Consider the following 18,708-nt stretch of genomic DNA (forward strand, 5'->3'; position numbering starts at 1 on the left):
TTTTAACTTTATATGGCATATTTTTGCTGTTATCTACATGTGACTTTAGTTTTCTTAAACTTGTAGAGGGAAGATTGGCTCAATGAGCTTTTCTAACTTCACAGGGTTCTGAATATTCTCTCTCTCTCTCTTTCTCTTTCTCTCTGTGTGTGCGCGTGTGAGTGAATAAATATGTTGGCTTGCTTTCTGTGAATTTCTGGCTGTTTCCCTCTATAACTGTACCCTGCACCTTCCCTTTCCTTCTTCATCTCTGTTATCCCTAGTCTACTCACTTCATTCTCAGTTTTTAGGAGCTCTGTGGACTCCATTTTGAGAGTTCACAGGGGCCCGGCTGCTCCAGCCCCTAAAGGTTTTATTGCAGGTGTCTTGCACCCACCCTTTCAGCTTTACCTGTTCCCAAATTGTGTTGCTCTGCTTCCCCGTGCATATCTGGTGTCTATTCTGAAGTTATCCTGCTCTCCAGCACATACCTGGTGGCTATTTGGAAGTTTTCTCTGATCTCTCGGATGCCCTGTTGCTTACCTCTGCTTTCTCCTGAAGAGATGCCAATTATAGGCAGGTCTCAAAATTGTCAAAGAGTTTTCCCCAACCACTTGAATGTTGGGGTTCATGGTTTGGGTGTCTAGTTGCTGTGACTTTTTTTTTTCTTTAATGTGGAGATTTGGAGAAATCTAAGAACTATGTTGCCATCATCATCACAATCTTGTGGAGTTCACTAGTTTAATGGGTAAGCAAATAGCCTAGGGGGAAAAAAGGAAAGAATAGGACAGGCACAATTAACAGATTTGTGGATTGTTTATATATACCAGCAAATTTAAAACAACAGTCCTCTTGCAAAATTTTTAAAGTGAAGAATTAGTGAGGTTTTATTCAAATCTGTATATTTGGTTTCTCCTTAAAACAGAAGACCTGGTAATACTGGGCCTCTGTGCCTGGCCTACAAATCCCTACTCCACACATGTTCTCATTTATGTTATTTATGTTATCTGTCTGTTCCCTGAAGGCTCTGGGGTTAGAACCTCCAGTCTAGAGTAAAAGCCACCATGCCCATGTGATTCAAAGCTCAAGAACTATGAATGAAACACAAATTCTAAACAGACATGTTAGCTCATCATAATTTTAAATTCCTCAATTAATTTTACCAAATATATATATATAAACTTATTTTCTAATAAAGTGTGATTAGAAAGTAAGGTTGGCTTGTCTATTTAAAAAATTAATGAGTGCTACTGTCACACACAACATGACACAAAAGGATCTCAGACTTCAAGATTTCATTGATATGAAGCATAAGAACAGGCAAAACCCTCTAGGATCAGAATGGTGGTTACCTCTGGGTGGAGGTGGTGATTGACTGGGAAGAGATATTAGAAATATCTTGATCCAGGAAGAGGTGGTTTCATGGGAATTACCTATAAATTCATCAAGCTATGCACTTAAGATTGATTACTCTTGCTGTATATATATTAAAACTCAATAAAAATTTTTGACTGTCATTTTAAAACCATGCTACAAATATGTACTATGTACATCAACTGGAGGTGGCACAAGAAGGCATCAGTAAGGACCCTCCACATGGCTACCACCACCACCAACTTGAAAATACGTTAATCTCAAAGGATTAAATTCCAATTATGTGCCTAAAAGATGAGAGCACAGAAAAGCAAAGTCACTTTAGAGAGGCCCAGAAGACATGAATCTGATGGAATGTATTGACATGGAAAAAGGAGGAAGGCACCCATCAGAATGGTGGTGCTGGTGCCGGGTGGGTCGAGGGGCGAGGGGTCTGCTGAAGTTTAGAAAAGGAAGTCATCATGGCTAAAGATAGCTGACTGCGATTTTGGGCCTCTTATGTCATTTTCTTAATAAGAGGAGACTGCTAATCCATGGATGCAGGAGTCCAGTTCCCTGCGGAGTTTTGTGTCTTCTTGTAAATTAATCAATTAGCATCGTGTTTACATAAATTGGGCTCTTGTAAGTAAAGTCAACACAAGTCAGCTTTACTGCATGGGAATACCTCTGAAACGCTGGCAAGGCCAGGTGGCTGGGTCTGCACAACTGGGGGCCAGACTCAGACTCTGGCAACTTCCCCAAAGTCTAGCCTTGCAAGAAAACCTCTTTGTGGCCAAATAATGGGGAGTCTTCGGGGTGGCCTCAGCCTGCACCATTGTGGCCCCTGGGCCCTGCCCGGGCAGTGGCAGCACTACTGCCCTGCAATGGGGACATGGAACATGTGTGAGCATGCAGTGTGGGTGGCTGGGACTCTCATGGCAAACAGCACATAAGCTGGAGGCTCTTTGTAAAGAAGCACTGACAGCTCTGGTCACTTCCCATCTGGCAGGAACCCCTAAATATTTATTTATTTGAAAACCTCAAATATAATTCTCCTAAAATTCTCCAGATCAAAAACACTTTGTCCTTTCCTAACAAAATAGAATCATTTGAATGGGATTACTACAACAATGCACCAATTTCAAAGTTCTTATAAGCCACAAAATTAGGGGAATTTGTGTTTAGATGTCTTTCAAAGCAATGAATTTTTAATTAAAAATTGAAAGTGGAGGAAAAGCTCAGCTCTAATGGAAGGGCTCTATAGCCATGCTCTGGGTAGTTTACTACAGTGACAAAGTTGATACAGTTTTTATATTTGCTAACTAGTATCACATTATTCAAAAATTATTTTGCCGATTGCTCTTCAACTGAATCATGCTTATAGTTACGCAGGAATTTTCTGGCATATGTCCTTTTAACTAGTTGATGATAAAAAAATGATGATAATAATAGGAGTGATTTTTCACTAAGCTATATCCACGTCCTCCTAAAGTATCGCATGTCTGCATGGCACCAAAGGCCAATGAACCCTCACCCTCCTACAGAATCCAGCAGGGAGAGTTTGAGGCCAGGGGAGTCTGGTCATTCTAGGAATGAATGAGAAGCACCCTTGTATGGTCAGTGGTCAAGCTGCTGCTTTCCTAGGGATGGTTTTCCCACCTGGTGAAGCCTCTTTTAGAACAATGGTTCCCTTTAGAGCAGTGGGGGATCATAGCAGACGTAAAAGCTCTAAGTAGAAGCTCTTCAACAATAGAGGAAAACAGAGGCTGTGACTCAATGATGCTGCTCAGAGTGGGAGACAGGTGTGTAGAAAGGCTGAGGGCCACAAGCGATGCTCCCAATGGAGCAGGTTGCTGTGGGGATCTGGGGTGGGGTGGGCCCACATGCCCACCCTGCTCCCATTAATTAGCAGCCCTGGGATCCAGGAGCCTGGACACTGTGTGGACTTGACAGATTCTACTGATTGTGCAAGTGCTTTGTTCAAGCTCTAAGTGTACCCTGCCTCCTTCTCCTCAGAGGACCTTTGCAGAGGCTGTTCCCTCTGCACAGAGCCCTCTTACACACTCTCTTGTTCTAGTTCACTTTCTCCCTTTCTAGAGCTGAGCTCCATTCTCCTTTCCTCAAGGGTCTCCCCAATCAAGTCACATTCCCCATCTTACTCTCCCTCCTAAAACCACAAACTCCATTACAGCATTTATCCCAGATAGACTTTCTATTTATCTGGGTGATTCTTTGATGACGTCTTTCTTTAGCACTAGACTGTAAGCTACAAGAGGGAAGTGACTGCACAAGAAAAGGCTAATTCTTCTTCTTCTTTTTTTTTTTTGGCTCACCATTCTATCCCCATGACCTAGTACAGTGCCTGGCATGTACTGGCATACAATACTAAGTGTGTCTTAAATGAATAAATAACTGAATACATTTCTTCTCATTTTGCTGAGTCTAGACAACCAAATTCCTCTGGTTCAAACTTTCCTCCTTCTCCTAATTCATTCATCTACCTATTCTCTACCCCAGGCAACCACAGCGCTCAAATGCACATCTCATGTCTCCCATCCCTGTTGGCTGCACCAGAAAGGGCCCCTTGGTTGTGCGGGTGTTCATGTCCTAAGCATGCTGCCGCTGTCAGCTGCCATTCTTTGCGCTGGGTGAGGCCTCCATAATCCTACACCTCACTGGCCTCTCAGAAGATGGGGACTTGAACTTCTGTGCAGATGTGTGGTTTGCCCAGGCCTTCTTTCCTCTCATTACCAGATGGCCCACTCGACACACCACGGGCCATTGTGTTACTAATGGACTAGCAGAGGTTCGGGCCTTGGGTTTACCATGGGTTTGGTCTTAGGAAAGTTGTGCAACTTCTTTGCATGTAAGCTTCCTCGTGTGCAAGATAAGGATAATAGCATATACTTCACAGAGTTGTAAAATTAAATAAGATAATGCTTAAGAAGTACTTAGCATGGTGTTGGGCACATAGGAAAAAATGGCGGTTCTATCTCAGTACATGTGAAGATCTGCACAGACTGTGAAACTGACACCTGTCACACCGGGCCTCACACCCTGGCAGGTATCACGATAACGAAGTTGGTCCACCCTTGCCTGTAGGGTGTCAATTACTCCACAAGCCAGGTATCTGGCTGGGTACAGCTGAGCCTGGAGTCCCTTCCTGTTAGAGCGCCCTGAGCAACATATATCATACTCTTCTTATCCAGATGAAATTGCACTTAGAGCACCAAAGGCAGCCTGAAAGAACACAAATCTGAAAGGGGCAACCAAAAGCGGTGTTTCTCTAGCTGTACAGGAACAGTATTAGAGGTGTGGGTGGTGATAACAGCAACAATAAAGTAATAATTATACTTAGCTGCAATTGACCATGTTTTATTGCTGAATTGTCACAACAGCCCTGACCAAGTAGTTATTATTGCCCTCCCTTACAGAACAATGACCCAAAAAATTACCCAAGATCAGACTAGTGAGTAGAACCAGTATAGAAACCTAGTTATCTGCGTATTCCATCCTCCGGGCAGCACACTACTGCCATCTCCTTTATCTTAAATGTGTGTGGGAGTGAGAGAGCTAACGTTACATGTGGCTTTAAATTTTTGAGCCCCAGTCCCTGGAACTAACCCATCTACTTTCTTTGAATCTCTTCCTAGACAGGCCCCCTGAGCCAGACAGGAAATCCACTGGTATTTAAAAAGATAGGTTGTGTGCATGGTACATGACGGGCTAGCAGTAACTCCCTTCATCCTGATTTTCCACCCTCTTTCTGGGTACCTCAGTGTCCTCTTGTTGTAAAAGTCATTAGGTATGTTTAAAATCCGAATGCAATGTGTATCTGAATAAAGATGCTTATTCGCTCCTACCAGTTACTTTTCATTTTTATGTGTCAGAAAGTGTTCCTTGCATAAACAGGTGTTATTTCCATGTACTTTTGCTCAGGTTCTTTGGATACCATGATCTTAGCTATCTGCAAAGCTGACCAGGGCTAGAACTCCATTTTACCACCTCTGACATCCACTCTTTGCCGATAGAGAAACTTGCTTCAGGACAAGATCTAGCTTGGAGCAGGTCGTAGCAGAGGACAGACATTTTACAATGTACAGAGATTATTGTTACGTCCACATTATTATTTTTGGCACTAGGAAACATGAGGACCAGTGATGAAATGTCTGGGGAAGAGGTTTCAGTCAACTGTCACTATCTTCGGCATCCACCCAAGAGTGATCTAACCTTTGCACAGCCTTCACTGATTTGGGAACCTCAAATGCGTTTTCATTGTTAGGTTGCACCGTTAATTCTCTGTTGCATTAGCTATCCTGTTTAAAAAAGTAAATTAAAACAATCTAAGAAGGCAGATAATGTTTAATGGAAAAGGGCAGCGATGGACTAATGGTTGCCTAGCAACCACTAGACATTGTTTTGCTGCTTCACTCTAGAGAAGCCAAAATGGTGGCTGTAATCCTTCTCTGGCCCCCTGGACAGTGTACGTGTGAGTGACGGTTCCCTCTGGGCCCACATCATTTTCTTGTCTTGGGCAGCAGATCATTCCTTTTTCAGCTTCCAAATGGGGAAAACTGTCTGCCTGATTCTTGAGTATGCTAATGCCTACACTTTCATCTTCTCAGAAAATGTATGGCTGAACTTTTCAGGTTCTTCCTTTGGGCAGTACTGCTTAAGTGTTTTCATACCACTCTCCATTTCCTGCTTTGAGCTGCCCTTCCTGTCAATCAATTACCAACCCTGCTTCTGTATTTTTTTTTAGGTCAAGCTAGGTACTTGACATGATTTGGTTTTGGAAAACCTCCTCCTTTCTGCTTCCAGAAGGTTCTTTTTTTTTTTTTTTTTTGAGACAGGGTCAAGCTGGACTGCAGTGGTGCGATCACGGCTCACTGCAGCCTCGACCTCTCGGGTTTAAGTAATCCTCCCACCTTAGCCTCCCGAGTAGCTGGGGGACTACAGGGGTGTACCACCACATACGGCTAATTTTTTATTTTTTGTAGTGATGAAGTCCTGCTGTTGCTCAGGCTAGTCTTGAACTCCTAGGCTCAAGCAGCTCTCCCTCCTCGGCCTCCAAAAGTGCTAGGATTACAGGAGTCGGCGACCACACTTGGCCCAGAAAGGTCTTGAGTGCTCATTCCCTAAGGCCGAGGAAAGCTTGACAATTATTGGACAACTGGGTTTTCTCACAACTAGAGAATGGAAAAGAAGAGAAATATGGTTACAAAAAGTACATGTGGAATCTTCAGAATTACAAGCATGATCAATAAGACTGAATGAACCTATTTTTACTAACAATTTTTCCATTAGCACGTCTTGAAAACCACAATTCTGCTATAAATAGGAACCTAAAATACTTGAATTGCTTTAATCCTTTGCTATCCCTAAATCACAAGTAGATTGGAAGTGAGTCTTGTGTGGCCTTGATTATAGAGGAACAAAGTAGCAACTGTATTGAGGACCATCCATGACAGCTTGCTGATTTGGGGGAGATGAGTGGGATGTGATTTCTTGGCCATCTTAATGGGCTGGACACCCTAGAATGGAAGTGTTTAAGCAGGGTCCTCTAGAAGGAAAAGTTCAGGTGGTCTCTGAACCATGGAAATCGTGTGCAAAATGCAGTGCTTATGTTCACATGTCCATCTTTCTAGAGAGAGGGTCTGTAGCCCCCAGCAACTGAAAAACCAGTGGCACAGAGGGAGGTGAGGAAATGAGGAGCTTTGAGAAAACTTGGCTTTCAAAAAAATGTACTGAGGATGATTTAATGCAGAAATATCTTGAAAGAAAAGATGAAAGGACGTATTACTTCTTTTGTTCACTCAAGCCAATTAAATCAACAAATATTTACTGAACACCCACCATGTATGAGTCATTGAGAAATATCCTAGGAATACAGTCATGAAAATTGAATGGCCCATTAAATCATGGTGGTGTAGCCTAGGGCACTGATTAACATTGGCTGAACACATATTAATGTGCTAGGACTATTATGCACATTAATAAAATCATCAAAAACCACCACATAAACTTCAAAGCAGTATATATCATATTAAATCTCTAAGTATATATCCACTGAGAGCTGTCTGACTCTGAAGCCAGTCCTTTAGTCACCCACCTATAGGAGCTTAGCCCTGGGGAATTCTTTGGGCAGAATCCAGGGACATACTGAGTTGGGGTTTGGTGGTTCCAAGGAAAGCAGCTTCCACCTGAAAGGAAGTACAGTACTGGGGCCTTACTTCCCTAAAGACCCAGGGAGGGAGAGAAAGTGCTCTGCTTGTATCCTAAGCACAAAAGCAATACAGCAACACCAGTAATGGTAACTGAGTGCTTACTGCATGCCAGACCCGTGCTAAGCTCTCTCCATGCACTATCTTAATGTTCACAACCTCACAAAGTAAGCATTATTAACAACAGCACTTTACAAATAGAAATTTGTTGAGGCTCAGAGTTGCCATAGCTGGTGAGCATCCACAGCCTACATTCAAACACAAGTTTCATTCCAAAGCTTTGCTTTCCTGCTGCTGTATGTCTTTTGTGTCATCTTCGCATATTTAACCTCCTTGGCTCAACTGGGAACTCTCTGAAGGCTAGGGCCATCAATTACATTTTTGTTTCTTCCAGAAAATTGGCACGTAATGTGGAGTAATAACAACATTAGTACTAACAAACACTTACACACTTTCACAGAATTGTCAAGGACTACGAAGGGTCTGAGATTTCACCCTACTTGCAAGTTAGCAAGTCAGTTGGCCAGTTTTACAAATGCTGATAGAAGACACTAGACTTTCAGTTCAGACATTTACTCACAACAGAAATAGCCATCAGCATTTTTGCATTGATTCCTACAGTATGACAGTAAGAGGGCCAAAAGACACCTGTATACTGCATGACTTTCATTCAAGAACAGGAACTCTGAGTTAGGAAACCGAATCTTTTGTAATGGGAGTAAGCATGTCTGTTCTTTGCTCTAGAGTGAGACACTATCTCAATCTTCCAAGGATGTTATATACAAACATCCTTGCAAAGATAGTTTGGAACAAAAGGGTACTTAGTGCCTTGCTTCCAAGACATGTAGAAATGCAAGAATTGTCCAGAGAATTGTCTCCCAACAAGTATATTGTTTGCTATGTGTGAGAATCTATTCTCAGCACTTTCATATTCATTAGTTCCTTTAATCCTCACATCTCTATAAGATAGCTACTATTATTATCTCCATTTCTCAGGAGAACCCAAGGTACAGAGAGATTAAGTAGCCTGCCGGAGGTTACACAGCCTGTAAGTAGCAGAACTGGGATTCAAATCTGGCTTGCTTCATAGTCCAGGGTGTAGCAGTTTCACTATTCTAACATTTGCTGGCATCAGCAACACACCTGCCTCCGCCCTTTTTCTCCATAGTTTATCACCATATGAGAGTCCAGTGGTTCTCACACTTCAATGTCCCATCAGAAGATACAAGGTCTTGCTACCACAGTTGAATTCACGTCTGGCCTGGCGCCTGAGCACTTGCATCTCTATATTTCCTAGGTGATGTTGTGTGAAACTGCAGAGTCTGCTTATTATGTCTTTCCCTCTAGGATATGAGCTCCATGAAGATCCAGCTGCTTTGTTCAGAGTGGCATCCTCAGTGCCTGCTGTAGTGCCAGACACATCACAAGCCTTCAGTGCACATTTATTGAAAGAATGAGAAAAGGAAATGCAGGAAGAAGGATCCATTTCTTCCAGATTCTGTTATCTGACCTTAACCTTGGAAAATCCTCTAGTGCCATCCTGGCAGTTAAGGCCCTTGAGCAGCCCTCACTGCCACAGGCTACGGAGGTAAAGGAAGCAGCAAAACAAATCTTGAAAAAGGCAGCTTGCTCCTGATGGAGCTGCACGAGTTACAAGGTTTTTAACTGCAAGAATTGTTGGAGCCACTTCTGGTAATATATGAATTTCATAAAAATGTTTTCTAAGGTGCACAGAAACATCTGAGGACTTTAATTAAGCCCTCCACCATCGGGAATGGAACTTTTATGTACATGGACTTTGGATTTTCTTTTTCTCTTTTTGAGCACTGCTGGCAAGGAAGCAAGTACCAAGCGAGGATTCCAATTGAGTTCTTTGACACGGAACCTTTCTTTTCCTTTTTTGGAAAATGGAAGTAATGTACTAGTACAGGCAGTCTGTTTGGGAATATGAGCGTTTATATTAATGGCATTAAACTCAGTATTTATACCACAAGGCACCTCCTTCCCTATGGTTTGTGATAAGACATGTGCAAGTTGCACTGACTTGCTTTCCTCTTTCCCATCCCAGACTCCCCGTGTAAGAAGCGGGTGCTGCTCCAAGACAATGAGTCTTCTTTGTATGCACTAATTACAGAGGAGCTTTTTAAAATGTGGAATCCCAGGCCCTGCCCCCAGAGAGGGACCCTGGAGTTTACATTTTTAACAAGTGATTCTGCTTGCAGGTGGGCATGGATCCCACTTCAAGAACCACTGGAATGGGGTAGGGAAGAGGCAAAGGCCTGGCCTGCGTTCTAACATCAGCCCTTTTATGCTAGATGAATGGCTGTAGAGTTCTCTTAAACTTCCCAGCACCTTGATTTCCTCATCTAAAAAACAAGTATAATGTGTCTTTGGTTTTCTTAGAGGAATAGTGCAAGAGCACTGTATGGAAAGAGTAATGAAAGAAGAATTTCAGATTTTTCAATCTGCTAGACATTTATACGTATGTAGAACCAAGATGTCTCTCCAAGGCAAGGAACATATATAACAATGAATCCTCAAAGTGTTTTTAAAAAATTTACAGAACAATAACAGTACTTCTAAGGCTTATATTCTCAGTCATGATTATTTATTAAATAGTTTAACTGGAAGGACCAGGTATGTATCCTCCACCCCTTCCATCCATCCCTCCTTTCATCCCATGTAAAATGCTGGCCTGCAGTGACTGACTGACGGACAGACTGATACCAGGTTTAAAAGCCAGCTCCAGCCAGGCGTGGTGGCTCATGCCTGTAATCCCAGCACTTTGGGAGGCTGAGGTGGGCGGATCACAAGGTCAAGAGATTGAGACCACCTTGGCCAACATAGTGAAACCCTGTCTCTACTAAAAATACAAAAATTAGCTGGGCGTGGTGGTGCATGCCTGTAGTCCCACCTACTCGGGAGGCTGAGGCAGGAGAATTGCTTGAACCTGGGAAGCAGAGGTTGCAGTGAGCTGAGATCACACCACTGCACTCTAGCCTGGCGACAGAGCAAGATTCCGTCTCAAAAAGAAAAAAAAAAAAAAAAAAAGAAAGAAAAAAAACAGCTCCTTTGCCACAAGCAGAGTTCACAGAGCCCTCTCCCCCCAGCACAAGGCCAAGGCTTTACCCCTTTCAGGCATTCCCCTTCCTCATGGGCTTTGCTCCCTCCAAATGTTTCCTGAAGTGCATACTTTTACAAATCACCTCCACAAGAGATCTGAGGCACTGTTTCTAGGAAATCCAACCTAAGATTGCAATTGCACCATCTATTGCAATTCTGGTCTGGATGTCTGATTTGGCCAAGATCACCGGTGCCATCTGATGCTAACTCCAACAGCCACCTCTCCACCATTATCTTGCCTGACAGCTCAGCGGCATTTGTTCCTGTTGACATGCCACCTTTCAAGACCTCTTTCCTCGACCTATTTTCTGCAACCTCCCTCCCTTCTGACCTCCAGGTTGCTACATACAAGTGTCCATTTGACATTTCCATGGCATTCCACAGGTACCATGACACAACAAGTATAAATATGACCTACTTTACTAAATACTAAATGTCTAACTCTATATTACTAAACTACTAATATAACATTACTCTTTAAAAGCCTGCTCTCTGACTACCTTCTTCATCCCACATCACCATCCATAGACACCCAACTCTTCCCCGCACAAGTCCAATCTCCCCAGCATCTCTCAAAGTTGTGTGTGAGTTGGTTCTGGCCAGCTCTTTTCAACGCCATCTCTTTCTGCTGCTCTACTTCCCTGTTCTCATTCTCTCCCCGGCCCCTGCTAAAGTCCTTGCTGTACCTCAAATGTGTCACGCCGTTCCTTCTACCTAGGATGCACTCGCCTCTACTTGCCTACCTGGTAAAGTCCCAACAGCCCTTTATGGCATAATAAGCACCGCCTTTGCCTCACTGACTGAGCATGCAATGCTCTTTCAGCAGGTATCACACTGTGACACCACACCCACTACACGGTAATATGAACAGCTACTTTGACTCAGCTCTGTCAACACACCCAAGTAAAAATGACTCCATCAACTCACAAATAGTAGTTTGTGCTACTCAACATCAGCAAAATGTAAAGTTACTACATCATATGTGATTGAGGCAATGTGGCAGATACTGCAAGCTATTTACTAAAATTTCTTTCCTCCCAGTCTATATTTTCCAGCTTCCCTTGTGGTTAGTGTGATGAAGTAAGGAAGTCTGAGCCAGTGCAAAGTGAGAACTAATGTGTTCCACTTCCAGGCCAGGCCCGTAACTTCCCGCCAGTGCTCTTCCATGCTTTTTTCCCTTCCAGCTGACTGGCATGGAGGGGACATCCAGGATTACTAGGGAAAGAAGGCGGTGAGTCGCTGTCAGCCTGGGTCTCTGAATGACAGCCCGGAACAGAGCCCTCGCTGACAGCAAGCAACATTCTCCTTTGTCTCATGAACAAGAAATAAGCTTGTATTGTGCTTGAGTCATTATATTTTGGGGGGCATATTTGTAGTAGTAGGAAGCATTACCCTAACATGGGAAGGTACTGTGGCCCACCCAAGCTAAAATAAAGGACACGTTAATGCAGTCTAAGAAAACTTTAAGCTTAAAATCACCGAGTAATGTGCAGAACAAACATTTGCATTCATTCCTGAGTCAAACCCCACCAATGTTCCTCATCTCCAGGGGAGACAGTCAGGACATCAATCCCACCCACTCTGATGTGAGCAAGTATGGATCAGTCACTAAGCTGATAAGCCACTGTAGCTGACTGCCTAGCTAGGAAATTCAGCAACCTGTACAGTAAGTATATACTCAGGTAACTAAAATTTTTAAGTCTACATTACTTCTTATATGTAGATTATGTCTTTGTATTCAGCAAAGAAAAACTCACTGATTTTCTAATAGCCCGCCTGAAAATCGAGTTGTTCAAAACATGGTTTACATATATTTCCTATTAGATTGTGCTTATTCATCCTTGCATCTGCAAGAGTTAGTTTATCTGACATACAGTAGGCGTTCAGGAAATGTTCCTTGGGCATTATGTAGGGAGAAATTCAAAGAAACGCAAAGCTGCATTGTTTCACTATTCCTTGTGACATTCATAATTACTTCTAGTATCACCCATCTTACAAACGAAAACACTTCTTATTGTGGGCAGTCATAATTGTATGCTATCCATCAAACAATAAAACCTTTATAGCTGAGACACATTCAGCCTGAAGATGAAGTGATATATTGACTTCTTGATCAAATGCCAGAACTTACAGATGAATATGAAACAGACATCAATAATTACAGCTTGTACTGTAGCTGTTGGTTCCTAAGGCTTTAAGTTCAATGAACAAGTAAAAACTGGACAGACACACCCTTCAGAAATTAGAGGTAGAAAAAGATTACCTCATTCCATACCTGTCACATAGCAGGCCCCCTGCAGCTATTCAGCAAGAGGCAGCCCAGGGTCCAGGAGGGGGTGTGGGCTGGAGCTGCCAGGATGGTGCCAGTGGGCAGGCACGGGGGAAACCTGGCAGGGGAGCACTTAGGAGCCGAGGTTTCTCTTGGGCACTACCCTCCCTTCCCCTTTCATTCCCTTGTATTCTGCTTTCTTGAGAAACCTGGTCTGGATATAAAAGCACATACTTAAATTCAATTTCTTAAAAATGTCATCTCACCTGGAAAACAAACTTTACTTGAATCTAAAAATGAGTTACTACTACTACTAATAAAAAGATATTCCTCAGCTAATTCTTGATTTTACATGCACATCTAAAAACATAGCATTCTGCATGGCATTTAATAAACTGTCTCCCAGAAGCCTATAGCTGTGTTCCAGGGATTAAGATCATGAAAGCCAATGTGGCAGGAAGCTACTCTGAAGCATCGCTGTATTTGAAGAAATTCCGGAAAGGGAACAGACACCTCCAGAATACTCACTATTGAGTAGGAGATAATAAAGAGACAACACACCTCATTTTAACAGTAGCACAAAATGGTTCAATGCCTTTCCAGGTTTCCTTGTGGCAATCTCCATTGGCCACATGCTGTCATGTCCTTTACTGAAGGCAAGAATCCCTTCCCAGGAAGTCTATGCTGATTACAGCAGTAACACTAGAAAATGTGTGTAGGTATTTTTTTCTTTTAAAGCAAGCAGTGTGGAGGGAGGATGAAATAATAAAGATTAAAGAATGCAGTTCTGCACATTTTATCAAAATCTACAGAGCTCCCCAACCTCAAAAACGAAAAATGGACCTTATTGTCTCAGTATCCTACAAAGGCCAAGAATATATATTGATAAACTTATTCTAACACATATTCTACTTTCTAGCATAAAGTCACCCACTAATTTAAATTTGAAAACCTAGATACTCTGAGTACCTCATAATAAAAATCACTTGAGATGCACTGCCGTGGGTTTACACAGCCTTCAACTTTTCAAAGTATTTTTCGACCCGTCACCATGCTAGAAGGCACTGATGTCACAAATACCAATCTACATTTGGTTCTGGAAAAAGATTTTCATGTACATATTTTGTCCAAATATTACTATTTGTTTCATGAAAGTCAGAGCTAAGACTTTAGTAGAGTGTAAATTTTAAGCCAATGAATAAACAGTTGGCAGGAAAAAATATTAAATTGACATGCAAAGCATTTGTTGCTCTGCCAGATACTAAAAATAAAAGCAACTTCTGCCAAAATGGAAAACTTGGATTCAGTTGGTTCTGGATTAGACTAGGTTTCACTAACTTCAAAATGAGATCTGACATAACATCGGCTTGCCTCCTCAAACTTTATCATCTCTTAAAAAATAATGTACAACTCTCATTTTGTTTAAACAACAACCTCATACAATATGTTTTATATTTAGCAAGACACACATTTCTTAAAAAGTAATGTCTTAACAAAAATTTGGACATTTTATAAATTATATCTTCATTTTTTGAGAATTAAATTCAAACTTGTCTTATTAAAGTTATTAATAAGCTAAAAGATATTTTAGACAAAAGGTATAAAGAAAATCAGAAGATTTTAATGTGAGTTCTAAGTTGTGACTTAAAAGTTCAGATAACATTTTATTCCTATCCTTAGCCTGCTGCTCCCTTATCTGTCAGCCTAAAAAAATAAGTGTTTAAAATATGGAGTTTGAGATTTATGATCAGTTGCAGAAACCTGTTTACGTACTGATTTACAGTCTTGGCTGAGGTATTTAACTCTGTCATCAGAACTAATTATAGCAAACCTAAGATTATATATTCAATCTCTCCTTTCGGTGAAAGACATAGAATGTTCTGCTGAAAATCAGAAACATCCTGAGGGCTCCCAAACAAGAATGCACTGCCAACTTCCCCTTCTCAGAACCAGTGCTGTAAAGCTCAAAATTACTGTTCTTTAGTAAGATGTTTTAGCCTAAAGTACTTAAATAGTAAATCATAGTTACATTAATGCCATACCAACGGCCTGAAACATATTAATCTCAGTTAACAATAACTGACGTTTACATTACTGATCTAACTCAGGCATTCTGGTGGTAGTAAATGCACATATTGAAGTTTTAGGAACCAAAGTTATTACTGATCCAAAAAGAATCCTTATTTTGCTGTGACTAGAATGGAGTGGACAAATGACTACATCCTTTGAGCAGCATGCGTACTCAAGGAATAATGTTCCTAGGAGTAAAATACCTAATTCCTATTAGAAAGGATAAAATAAAACTGCTCTCAAATGACATGTCAGCAGGGCCAATCCAAGACAACCAGTCCCCACAAATCTTCCCTCCAACCCCTTCTTCTGCTATACATAACGTTTTAGAGCTTTCCACAACCCATGCCCAGAAAGGAGTGACGACTTGGGAGAAGTGGCTTCCTTTATTAGATGAGCCCCCGCTACACTTAATTCTGCTGAAATGCCTGCCTTCCGCATAGTTAAAATGTTCCCATCTACATGAGAACCCCGAGGGGATGCTGAGGGGACAACTGCGGGCACTGGAGCAGGCTGAAGAAGGGCTTCCTTGGCTGGACAGGATCCCAAGTCAGACCCTACAGGAGGCCACTCTGGCAAGGCCTCAGTATGGGAAGTGCAACATGCCTGCAGGGGTCACTAAATGCTCTAAGGAGTAGAAACAGAAAAAAAAAAAAAAAAAAAAGAGACTGAAGTCAAAGGGAAATGCCCATATCGGGGCCCCAAGTGTGAGAATATCTATACCACTCGCCTGCTCAAAAATAACATTTTTAGGATCTCAGACAAAACCACTGGATTGTATAGTGAATATTTCCCCCATAATGGATTTTTAGAGGAAAGGTTTCTATACTAAAAGTCTGTATTTACCTAATTTAGCAGTTTGAAATGAATATTGTACGTAAGTTTTACATGATCACATCTGTAAAATGGAACAAGGGATATTAAATCATAAAATAAGACTTTCCAACACTTGGTCTGGATACTGAATTAGTATGACACATAATATTCTAAAACTTTGCTTTCTCTATGCTGGCTTTTCCCAACTAAATGAAAGCAAGATATGATTTTTGGATGCTTAAATAGTAGCTAGGTATTCTCTTATTCCAGAACATAGAAAAAAAAAGCCATTAAATGTGCCACCATAAATAAAATTTTGTTACTATTTTAAGTCTAAAAATAACAGTAATATAATCATGATTCATTTTACATGTTTCTGAATTTATATTATCAACCCAGAGAAAGTTTATATCAGACAGGTAGGAAACCTCTGACAACGACAGAAGAGGTGAACTGACGAAAACCATGCTGAGTGGTTCTTTACCTCTGCTGGGCACTGAGCAGGGAGGTGCCAACACACCTGGTCTTGTTCACCTGCTTGTTTTATGATTTTCCGGAGCCCCTTTCCTGTCAGAACCAGGAAATGTACATCTAATGAAAACGATTTCCCACGTTACCAATCCTCTCTTTCTGCTCATTAATTCATTCAATCTTTTAAGGAGGAATGAGGAATGGGAGGAAAACCAAACAAATCAGTTCTTAGAAGGTTCAAAGTTATATTATCTTGAGTTATAATTGTCTGTTTAATACAATTACACCATTTTCTCTTCTAAGAACCATCTCATAATTTAAAGAATGACATGGCTGAGAAAAATACTTAGGAAAACATTTTTAGGCATTGCTGAATTTAAATCATCTTCCAAATACTACATTCTGCTCCTTTCTTTATTGTAATAGTTTATCTGAAAGTACACAAAAATTAACAAATTGCTTTTACTATGCAATTCTGAAATATCAAGTCTGCCTCCAATTAAAAAAAACAGTAACTACTTTTATAACATTAAGGTCAAGTCATTTGTAAAGATAATATCAACTGAGACTTTTTGGCACTTACGACTAATCCATTATAAACAACTGTCAGTCTTAAAAACACAGTTCCAGTAAACGTGTAGTTACACTGGGTACAGATAAGAAAATACAAGGGCAGCATGGTAGCTCATGCCTGTACTCCCAGAACTTTGGGAGGCAGAGGCAGGTGAATCATATGAGGCCAGGAGTTCAAGACCAGCCTGACCAACACAGCAAAACTCTGTCTCTACTAAAAATACAAAAAAAAAAAAAAAAATTAGCCGGGTGTGGTGGCATTTGCCCATAATCCCAGCTACTCAGGAGGCTGAGGCATGAGAATCACTTGAACCCAGGAAGCAGTGGTTGCAGTGAGCCAAGATCGTGCTACTGCACTCTAGCCTGGGTGACAGAGCAAGCGAGGCTCTGTCTCAAAAAAAAAAAAAAAAAAAAAAGAAAGTACGAGAAGCTCACTGGCTGTGCTAAACCAAATGAATGGAAAGCACCAAAAGTGATTTTATACCGAGGGTCCATCCATACAAATAAACAAAATCCTATCCTCTTCTTTCTATATTTTTTTCTTACATTTCTTATACAAATAACAGAATGCTTCATTTTATTGACTTCAATAGGACAAAGTCCTTAAAGAAAGACTGAGAAGAGCTGATAATCAAAATCCCAAATTTTATGCTTATTTTTGTTTTAGTGCTATCAATTTTCTGACATATTAACATAGGCAGGAAAACATTCTCAGTAAATTGAGCATTTGAGTCTACAAATGTCTTGAAGCACTCTGGCAAGTTACATGTATCCCATGTTGCTTTTGGTTTCCCATCTCTTCTTTGCTTCAAACCTAAAATGAAGAACATACAAATCTCAATTTATTTCTTAAAAAAAAAATACTTTGCTGAACATGTTTACTTAGAGACCAACGCAAAACAAACAAAAATTTTTCACATACTCCAATGATTACAAAATAAACATTAAACAGGATGAAGAAATGCCTCTATATTTATAATCTGATAAACATTCAATGAAGAAAAAAATGTAAAATGAGTAACAGTTATATACGAACTAGATCACAAAATGTATTAGCAGAATTTCTATGAAGTCAGGAGATTTACTACTAAAAATCTTAAGTAAACTCACCCCCATGCAAGTTTCTTCTTTTTTCGGGCAGCCTGTGAATTTTCAACCTCCTTTTTGGCTTTTACAAAGTTGTGGCAGGCAACTGCTTTGGCAATTTTTACACCAAGCTAAGAATTACAAAGGAGAAAAAAAAAAGTGAAAATAAATATTCCAGCTAATACAGTAATTACACTTATACAAATAATTGAGAACTTGTGGGTAAGAAAGCCATGTCTAGAAATTAGAAATTCTATGTTCATTCCCTCTCAAAGTATAATGAATACAAAGATAGGACCCATATCTCCCGTGACTCCCAATAGACCCTTTACCCTAGTTATACCAGTCTCCTGGATGGAAATCCTTCTCAAACTGAGGCCCCTCGAGGGTCCACAAAGGTAGTAATGAGGATCTTCAAGCTATTTCAGCATTGCAGTAGGCTGAACAGGAATTTACCCCTGATAAGGCTACAGACACTGACAGAGACATCAAGTTTCTTTGCTCTGGGCTAGAATTACAGCAACTCAGTATGGTCACACCAGTTATCTCATGCTGATCAGAAGCTCTGATTGGCAGTCACAGATGTGATTAATAAAACATGGGAAAGCTAATTACTACTTCATAAATGCACTTTGTATGGTGGGTAACAGCTTTTAATTCACTGAGAGAAAAAAGAATATCAGGGGTGCTAAGGTGAAAAGGCTGAGCACCAGGACCACAATACTTAAGTGTCCCCTGTGCAGG

At 41.0% G+C, this 18,708-nt stretch overlaps 1 protein-coding gene across 5 annotated transcripts in view; it reads right to left on the reverse strand.

The window, feature by feature from the left end:
• Positions 1-16,530: 16,530 nt before the first annotated feature.
• FAM204A (family with sequence similarity 204 member A) overlaps positions 16,531-18,708 on the reverse strand; it is a 35,912-nt gene continuing 33,734 nt past the window's right edge. For all 5 annotated transcript variants that reach the window (XM_003825640.5, XM_063607916.1, XM_063607915.1 and 2 more), the window contains 2 exons: positions 17,989-18,095; positions 16,531-17,692 (listed from right to left, as the gene is read on the reverse strand). In XM_003825640.5, coding sequence (XP_003825688.2) covers positions 17,641-17,692; positions 17,989-18,095 — 159 coding nt within the window. In that variant the 3' untranslated portion in view covers positions 16,531-17,640. The remainder of the gene's footprint in view (positions 17,693-17,988; positions 18,096-18,708) is intronic.

This window comes from Pan paniscus, chromosome 8 (genome assembly GCF_029289425.2).
Source record: "Pan paniscus chromosome 8, NHGRI_mPanPan1-v2.0_pri, whole genome shotgun sequence".
Classification (NCBI taxonomy): Eukaryota; Metazoa; Chordata; class Mammalia; order Primates; family Hominidae; genus Pan; species Pan paniscus.